The sequence below is a fragment of the Aspergillus fijiensis genome, assembly GCF_003184825.1.
Source record: "Aspergillus fijiensis CBS 313.89 unplaced genomic scaffold BO72scaffold_10, whole genome shotgun sequence".
In the NCBI taxonomy this organism is placed as follows: Eukaryota; Fungi; Ascomycota; class Eurotiomycetes; order Eurotiales; family Aspergillaceae; genus Aspergillus; species Aspergillus fijiensis.
Window position 1 is genome coordinate 754,221 of NW_024468986.1, and position 9,253 is coordinate 763,473.

At 47.0% G+C, this 9,253-nt stretch overlaps 3 protein-coding genes across 3 annotated transcripts; 1 reads left to right on the forward strand and 2 right to left on the reverse strand.

Annotated features, from left to right (window-relative positions):
* Positions 1 to 1,571: 1,571 nt before the first annotated feature.
* BO72DRAFT_445624 (uncharacterized protein) lies at positions 1,572 to 2,412 on the reverse strand. The gene has a single exon (XM_040944098.1). It carries the CDS (start codon positions 2,340 to 2,342, stop codon positions 1,839 to 1,841), a length of 504 nt encoding a protein of 167 aa, XP_040804313.1. The 5' UTR covers positions 2,343 to 2,412; the 3' UTR covers positions 1,572 to 1,838.
* Positions 2,413 to 3,461: 1,049 nt separating this feature from the next.
* BO72DRAFT_341549 (uncharacterized protein) lies at positions 3,462 to 4,639 on the reverse strand (the record flags this gene model as incomplete). Its single annotated transcript, XM_040940617.1, has 6 exons — positions 3,462 to 3,702; positions 3,771 to 4,150; positions 4,224 to 4,297; positions 4,348 to 4,384; positions 4,440 to 4,465; positions 4,516 to 4,639. Coding segments are annotated over 6 exons (882 nt in total), but the record flags the coding sequence as incomplete, so codon positions are not given.
* Positions 4,640 to 5,480: 841 nt separating this feature from the next.
* BO72DRAFT_484108 (FAD-dependent oxidoreductase) lies at positions 5,481 to 8,337 on the forward strand (the record flags this gene model as incomplete). The annotated part of the gene is made up of 7 exons (XM_040947839.1): positions 5,481 to 5,908; positions 5,964 to 6,544; positions 6,612 to 7,465; positions 7,619 to 7,633; positions 7,701 to 7,753; positions 8,273 to 8,276; positions 8,329 to 8,337. 7 exons carry the CDS (start codon positions 5,481 to 5,483, stop codon positions 8,335 to 8,337), a joined length of 1,944 nt encoding a protein of 647 aa, XP_040804315.1.
* Positions 8,338 to 9,253: the final 916 nt, after the last annotated feature.

Genomic DNA, 9,253 nt, shown 5'->3' on the forward strand with positions numbered 1-9,253 from the left:
TGTACGTTGAGTATCCATGTGGCCCCATGAAGGATGAAGGTGGAGACGTCAACGTGCATGGACGCGGCGCGTGCATGCGTCCGAGCCGTTTCGAGCCTGCATGCCTGCTGGACAATAGGTGACCAAGCAAAAGGATGAGCCTTGCGCGATGGCTTTGCTGGCAAGCAGGTTTCTAAGGCCCAGCGTCATCTTGCAGGCGGTCATGGCGCTACCCGCTGGGCTACGAAAGAAGGCTTAATTAACGAATGCTATATCGATATTGATGAACCGACACCTGTAACCCAGAGAGCACGAGCAGCAGGCTAAGGGCCAAGGTTCCGTCCCGGAACAAAACCAATAAAGAGACCTGGAAGTGTGTACCACACCTATAGTCCTGATCTTAGCACATCTGCGCCACCAACTTGGTCAATCCAGCTTATCTCTTTGGTCCCCATACTCGACTCATTGAGGCAATCACCGAACCCCAACGAAACATTCATTCCTCGAAGTGTATTTTTTGCCCTGGGTTTGCAGGCCAGGTCTCGTAAGGATTTGTAGCGGGACTTCAATTATGCTTTTGGGTGTTTCGATGCGTCCTTATGTTCGTCTTAACCTAAAGATCACACCGGGTACGTCGGAGAGGGTCGGTGTCGATAAGAAAGGCATACTGCGCGATGATTGCACGCACAGGCAGAAATCGACATTGGTGTTTGGCACTGTTCGAATTTGGCAGAAGTGGTGATAATTCTTTCTCAAAAGGATTCCGTCCCATATCGTCTCTTCTAGATCTATAATGCTCGCAGTCCTTCGCCTCTCCACAGAAATTCGGCAATTAACGATTACTCTGCCGAAGCTCGCAGGCTCCAATTTGAGAGCCGTGATCATTTCACCGGCGGTCAGCGTGGGCTAAGGGCAAATAGCGCTGGCCAGCTCGATCTGCTTCGTGGAGATTTCATCTGCAACCACTTCACGCCTTGGCCGAGAAGCATTCTCACGACAGGAACCCCGAGACCACAACCAAGGTCAAGAATGGAGGCCGTAGTGTGCTGTAGTGGATCGAGGAGCAGGTTGGCGTATTGTTGTCGCGACGACCTCTGACTTTCTACTCACTGGAAGTACCCTTGCGTGATACATGGAAAAAGGGGGGGGGCAGCTCCGATTAGTGATAACGGTAGTGTCCCCAGAACAATAATATTGTGGTAAAAGGCTCGGAAGCAGATAGTTTATTGTATGGATAGATTTGTCATCCGGTGCGTTTCTGCGCGCGACTGCAGAGGGATATACACCGACCAAAGAAAAATGACAGATGAACCAGTAGGACTACCTAGTAATTTTCAATCAGGCCATAAGTTAACGCGCGGGGTAAATTACACATCGGTTTCTAGCGCCAGGAGCCGATCGTGAGCTGACCCGTGCTTGTCTCAGGCCTCATCGCCTGCAAATCAGACTATCAATCTTGTGAAGGCACGAAGCGCATGCAGGGCAGGAAAATGATCTCAGTTAATTAGGGGGCTAAGGTTGCACCCCGGTCAATGCCTTACGTGGGAGTTCTATTCCTACCACAGATGATGCGAAAATCACACTAGCTATTCCGGGAGACAAACCGGGGTAACTTAGAGAGCGAGCCCTTTGCATCCTGGATCCACCGGGCGCGCGATTTTAATCGGTGGATAATGATGAATCATGCGCCCGCAAACGGATAGATGTTCTGGGTTCTGGAACACGCAAAATTTCCGGAGCGTCATATCTATGTCTTATTCGCCTCCACTCCAAAGGGCATGATTTTGTTTTGAAGCATAGGTGTAGAGTTGATTCAGAAAATGGAGAATGCTTATTATCAAAGTCCAAAGATAGGGGAATCACAATTCGAAACAATTGCACACTCCCGAAATACAGGCGCACGTCTGGGAGCAGCAGTTTTCAGGGTATTCGAAGATGCAAGGTTGGCCGACGGCAGTGCACTTCGGCGGGGCGGCGCACTTGACGGAAATGCTGGCGGGCTGACCAGCCAGTGGAACCGAGTAGGTGGTGGGGTTGCTGGTTCCGCCCGTGCCCGACCAGACCGCGGCGCTGTTGCCGGGCTTCGGCGTCGCGGTGAAAGTGAGCTTGCTCTTGCGCAAAGCCTTGAAGGTCTTAGATCCGCTGTCGAAAGTGAAGGAGTCCCCGTAAATGTCGGCCGGAAACTTGACCGTCACGGAGCATCCTTCATTGGTGATGGTCAATTGGGCGCAAGCTACGCTCGCGACCGCATTGCCGATGAGGCCGTTGGCCGGGGTGTGGCTGCAGATGTCTCTTTTGTCAAGCACCGGCGAAGCGCTTGCTAGAGATGCGACAAGGGGGTAGAGGAGGCTGCCTTTGAGCATTGTGATCGGGTCAGGGGGGTCGATGTGGAGCGATGGTTGAGGTCTGGATATGGTGGTGCGGGATTGAGACTAGAATACCGATGTTCAACAGCAGGATCGGCGCAGGTCTGCTCTTTTATATCCAGATCGTGCCCAGTTTTATGGCACAAGACTACACAACAGAAGAGTGATATTCAACTCGATCCATGGACTCAGAATCCCGTGAGCGGCTGGTACGAGGTCTCCATACAATGCTGAACTGGCTTGCGGCTCCGTCTGTATGCTTAGATCATGGTTACTGGGCTCATTGGTCGATCGAGGTTTGCTCCTGCGTTCAGACTGAGTCTAGATTACATTTTTATCCCTTCGCTTGGTTCGACATGCGCGTGATTAAATCTAAGATTGCATGTGAACCATGGCAGTGGAACTTGATGGTAGCAAGGCTTCTACGCATCTGGTATTTCCTGCCAACCCTCCAAGCATTGGATACTCGACTAAGATCGACCAGGCGCAAAAGCTGAATGATGTTATTACCATTCTTCGGAACAATATATAAAACAAGATATTTTACACACTGGAGTTTCAGGATAAGTGCTTTTTAACCAAAAAGTCAAGAATACTAGAAAGTGGAGATGCCGTGCAACTTACCACATCCAGCCGAGCCCGATTATTTCTCGCCTTGCCCAGATAGAAAAACATCAGGAATAGATGTGCATGTATCGGGCGACCCATGCAATCTTCTCCGGCGAAGTTCCCCTATCGAACCAAGCAATCCACACTTCCCTGACCCTGATGCCTCTTGGCCCCTCTCACCTCCTCGTCTTCTACACTCTTATTTTCATCACTCTGACTAACTTGCACCTGCACATCCATCCTCTTGACGATCGCTCCCCCATTACCCACCAGAATGCCTTCCTCACTACTCAAACTCAAATCCACACTCCCATTTCTCCCACCCCCGGCTTCCACTCCCACATGATATTTCCGCATCTCGCGGCGCAGCATCTCGGCCGAGGTCAGTCGTGGTCGTCCCGCTACCGCCAGTTCAAATATCCCCCCGTCGCCATTTCCATCCCCATCCTGTGTTCCCCCCCCCTTTTTGGTAGATCGAAGGCGGAACCCTGAGGTACTCGGGCTCCGACCATAGCCGTACCCGTATATGTTCTTGCCGGAGGAATATTGGTCGGTCGTCCCGAAGAGGCGCGGCCAGTAGCGACTGACGACCGCTTTGAGACACGGGGCACAGGCGGCGACGACGGCAACGTGCACCTCGACGGCGGAACTACAGAAGCCGATGGCGTAGGTCGCGTCGGTGACAGGCTGGGTCGGGAAGAAGCCGTTTGCCAGGAGGATGATTCTCCAGATGCCAATTGCGGTTGCTCTGTTGTTGGGCGCTTTCTTTAGTGCCTGTGATGTGCAGGGGGTAAAGGGAAAGTGGGCGGAACGTACATCAACCCCATACATAATATCACGCACACGGCCAGTTTCTTTCGCCACGGCATGTGGAGGCGGAAGGTGATCAGTGTCGGGATCGAGACGACGAGGATATCGGTAAACAAATTGATGGCGGCGGTCGCGACATAGAAGGCCCCTTGGTTGATGCAGGTGCCGTTGGCGAGGGAGGTGTCGTAGACGTACGCGATCGGGTGGCATTGAAAGATATCGACGAACAGAACAACGAGGAAGAGGAGGATGGTGACGCTCGTGGTGGACCAAATGAGGAGGTTGACTGACCGGGATTGCGACTCGAGGCGGCGGAGAAAGAAGAGGATCGAGAGTTTGACCATTGTGAGGCAGGGGTTATAGATGAGCTGGTTGGCGAAATTCCACTTTTCGTCCAGGCTTGGGAGTCAGTTTTTGATTTGTCTTGGTGGGGCAGGAGATTACTCGGAATGCTCGTACAATGAGGCCAGTTTTTATGTTGTAGTCTGCGGGAATGTCCCATTCGTGGATGCCCACATAGTTCGTTTTGATGTCTTTATCTGTCAGATAGACGTTTCAGTAGCCAATGAAGATGCAAACGGACAATACCACGAGGTGATGGATTGGCCGATGGCCAGTATCTAGGAATGTTTAGTGGGGAGTGAACTGGCGGGAGAGATCTATCATGCAACCCACATATCCGGCCACGATGAACACATCATCTGCCTCGATTAGCTAAAAGATCGACGGTCCCACGAGAAAAAAAGCTCACCCGGTCCGAACCGCGTTCCTGTCATAAGCCGACTCCATGACCGCAGCACGACTGCGATCCCTCCCAAAATAGGAAAGGCAACTACGACCCCCAGAGCCACTTTCTGGTGCCTGTCGTCAACCATGGGGGGTTGATAATCATCGAAGCATTGCAAAATCTCGCGACGGCCGGGAAAGGGGAACCGGAATCTTATGAACTCGGTGCAGCAGCAGGCAGGGATAAAATCCTGCATGCAGGTCCATTGCGCCGGTTTTCCAATGGTGACCAGCCGAGCAGGGATGCGTGTCTTAGTGTATCCAGCTTAAATACAAGAACAGTGCCATAGACAAGCTCGTTTATCTGCCCGGCGTGGAAATTCTGGGCGCGGCAAAGTACAGGCAATGACTGTGGCGTGCACTATTCACCTCGAAAGTGGCATCTGGCCAATCACACACCAACTCGTAAACATGTAGCATCTAGACGGCTCGACCGGAAAGCACGGCAGAGAGCGTGAGCAGGCAAATGAAACGTAGTCTGGCACAAACAAATTAATTTGCTGGAGGTAGGCATGGCCGTGGAATTGCTGCCTTTGGGGGGGTTGTTCCGAGGCTAATGGCGCCGGTAGTTTAGGGCTCGGGCGGGATTGGCCGAGGCCCGGACCATCTGGGGATTTCAATCCACCGGATCCTCACTAACGCCAGACTATCCACAATCGCTCCTCGCTAGCGACCAAACTAACACCGGGGAATGCCAGCAAAGTTCCCGTGCAATCTCCGGCAAGGACCGGCCCAGCCTCGGGTCTTCGGCCCAAGCTAAAAAAACACAATGGACTGTGGATGTGCCAACGGCACGTTGTTGAGTGTCGACCATCATCCCACATGGGCCATCCTGCCAAATGCCCCACTAATTATGAGAGATTCTTGTCGGTGTTATTTAAATGGGCAAAGCCCGGTCTGTAGCTAGGGGTTGACAGTCTTGTGTCCATCATGGTTCCTTCAACACCTTCACTACTGGCCGCACTGGGCGTATGCTCGCAGGCCCTGGCCTCTGTGGGGACAGTCCCTGCGGCTGCCACCACGGTCTCCTCCACCAACTTAATCGCCAATGCGTCGTATTTCGTCAGTGAAACACAGCAGCTCACCAACAGTGCCTTAAGGACGCTGGGGAACTATGAGTCTATGTTCAAGTTTGCTGACGCCAACCTCACCCTGCCTGCAGTGGGCACATGTAAGGTTTACCCCGGAGATGCTGCGTGGCCCTCGACCTCCCAGTGGTCGGCATTGAACCAAGCACTGGGCGGTGCTCTCATCAAGACAGTCCCCCTGGCTGCGACCTGCTACCCAGCTTGGTCGGCTTACTACAACCAAACAGCCTGTGAAGAGATTTCCGATGACTGGACTGTGTCATACCTACAGTACGTTCCCCCCATTTCTGGGAATGTCTCTGAATGTAAACGCTGACTTAAGCAGTGCCGCAGACCCCGCCTCAATCATGTGGCCTCTATTCGAAGGCCGTAGCTGTCTTCCTACTGACATCGCGACTTCTTCTACCTGTACCGTTGGTGGCTACAGCAGCTATGCCGTCAATGTCAGCACCGTGGCGCAGATCCAGCTGGCAGTCAATTTCGCTCGCAACCATGGGCTACGATTGACAGTAAAGAACACAGGCCACGACTTCAACGGCAAGTCAACCGGTGCTGGGGCCCTGGGCATCTGGACACACAATCTCAAGGACATTGAGGTCTATGATGAATACCATCTGGGTAACTACCATGGCCCTGCCGTGAAGCTAGGCGCAGGTGTCCAGGCCTTCGAGGTTTATGAAAAGGCTCACGAGCTCGGCTACACCGTGGTTGGAGGCGAGGGCAAGACCGTGGGTGTGGCCGGTGGATACGTGCTGGGCGGTGGCCACTCGCCCATGTCCAGTGTCTATGGACTGGCTGCTGATCAGGTTTTGGCCCTAGAGGTCGTTCTCGCCAACGGTCGCTTTGTTACTGTAACCGAGCAATCCAACCCAGACCTCTTCTGGGCACTTCGCGGCGGCGGCGGTGGTAAGCAGACACCCCCGGTTTCTACCCATCCCTCTCTTCCACTCGCTAAACTTAACACAATCAATAGGGACCTATGGTGTCGTGACATCAATCATCTCGCGCCTCCACCCCAAGATCCCCGTCACTGTCTCCACCTTCTCCTTCATGACTTCCACTAATGTGACTGCCGCAACTTTCTGGGCAGGCGTGGACGCGTACATGAAGCGCTTCCCGACCAATGCCGACGCGGGCACGTACGCCTACTTCTGGATTATCAAGCTCGGTGAGGAGAGCTTCGAATTCCTGATGAATCCCTACTTCGCGGTGAACCACACGGTGGCCGAATTCGACCGCCTGATGGCCCCGTGGTTCGCCGACTTGGACCGGCTGGGCATTACCTACACCCCGAAAACGACCTACTACGACAACTTTTACGACGCCTGGGAAGCGGGCTTCCCGCTCGAAACCATCGGCAGTGTGACGATGATGACCGGCTCACGCCTCATCCCGCGCGAGAATTTCGTCAACGCGACCCTCTTCAACCAGACCACTGCCGCTTTCCGTTCGACGGTCTCTGCGGGCTACTCGCTGTTGGCCTTCAACCTCAAGGCCGAGCTTCCCGCCGGTTACCCAGAGAGCGCGGCCAACCCGGCCTTCCGGACCACGCTGATGCATGCTATCACCTCGACCAGCTGGGACAGCAACGCCACCAATGCGGAGATTCTGAAGACTATGGATACCTTGACGTATGATGTGCTGGGCGAGTGGCGCAAGACATGCCCGGACTCCGGGGCGTACATGTCCGAGGCAGATATTCAAGAGCCGAATTTCCAGCAAGCGTTCTACGGAAATTTGTACGCGCGGTTGTATGCTGTCAAGCAGCGGTGGGATCCCGCGGGTCTGTTCTATGCGCCCACGGCCGTGGGAAGTGAGGATTGGGAGGTGAGAAGTCTAGATGGGTTACCAGACCAGAATGGGCGGTTGTGCCGGGTTTAAGAAAATCTAACTGGTATTGTTCGATGCTCGGGGAAGTTTTGTATGATAAGTGTTGTATAGTATTGATTGAACATGGGGTACTTATTCAGAGTTAAACAGCGCTCAGGTCAGAGAGTATGTGGAAGGATACACTTTAAGTGCTGGAGAGCTGAGGCTATACAAATTTTATTGGTCGTTATAGAAGAGGAACTGGCTATTACTATATAATATCTTTGCTGATGTTAAGGGAAAGAGGTCAGTTAGGTATAGAATAGCAGCAGTCTATTAAAATCAAAACCAATCCTTGCTTTTCTGTAGTCTAGTAAAATAAAAGAGAGTTAAGTATATAAGAAGAATTAGAATTATTAATATTATAATTATTATATAAAAGAAATATAAAAAACTTATAGATAACTAACTAGATTACCTAGAATTATTTATAATAATTAGGCTTTTTTTTCTATACAGCTGTTTCTAGTAGTATTTAGATAATATAATATTATTATTCCATCGGTTATTCTAACCAATTTAGTATAAATAATAATAATAGATAGTATTACTATAGAATTAGATTAAATTTAAATTAATATTTTATAAATTAATATTATTCTATTTTAAAAATATAATTTTTTTAATATAATAATAATAGTATAATTATATATTATTAATTTCTTTATTATTATTTAATCTTATTACTATAATTTTATAATATTTTTATTTTATTTATATATTAATATTATTATAAATTATTTTTTATATTATTTATATTATTAGAACAGTAAGTATAAATCTATATTTAATAATACTGAGATATTAATAGATAACTATAGTTTTATTAATAAATTAAAATATTTCTACGAATCATTTATTATTTTTAGCAGAAACTTTATTTTATTTTAATATTATATTCTATCTGAAATATTTAAGAATATTAATTTAAAATTATATTATTAGATTTAGTATATAATTTAAGCCTAATTATTATTTTAATATTATTTCTTCAGTAAATTACTAGTAGTATATTATATAAAAATTTAATTATATTCTAGTATATTTTTTATTCTATTCTTATAATGTAACTAATTATTAGTTAGACAGTAATTGATAAACTAAAAGATATATCTAATTTTATAAAAATCTATAAAATTGAATATTATATTTCTACTGCAACTAAAAAAATAATAATAATAAATAATTATTTTATTTTATTAGAAAATTACTAATATATCTATAAAAATATATTATAATACACTATAGATTTATTATTAAATATTATACTTTTATCATATATATAAATAAAGATTTTAAATATTTTTATCTTTTTTTTAATAATATAAACTATCTATTTTAATATTCTTAGATAATATTACTCAAAAGATAATATATTTGTATATTAATAAATAAAAAATTAAAAAATACTTTATTTAGAAATTTTATAATATTTCTCTAGCTGCTATTATTTATAATCTATAATATAGTTATTTTACTAGTACTTATAATATATTTTAATATCTTTATATTATTATAATACTGTTGATTTTTATCTTGTTAAATTTAATCTAGGTCTGATTTTTTTTATTATAAGGGCTAGAGGTGAAATAGCATGCATGATAAACATATAACTCTTGCGAGTCCAAAAGTAATAATATATTATTTTAAGACATTAGGGTTTACATTAGGGTTTACATTAGGGTTTACATTAGGGTTTACATTAGGGTTTACATTAGGGTTTACATTAGGGTTTACATTAGGGTT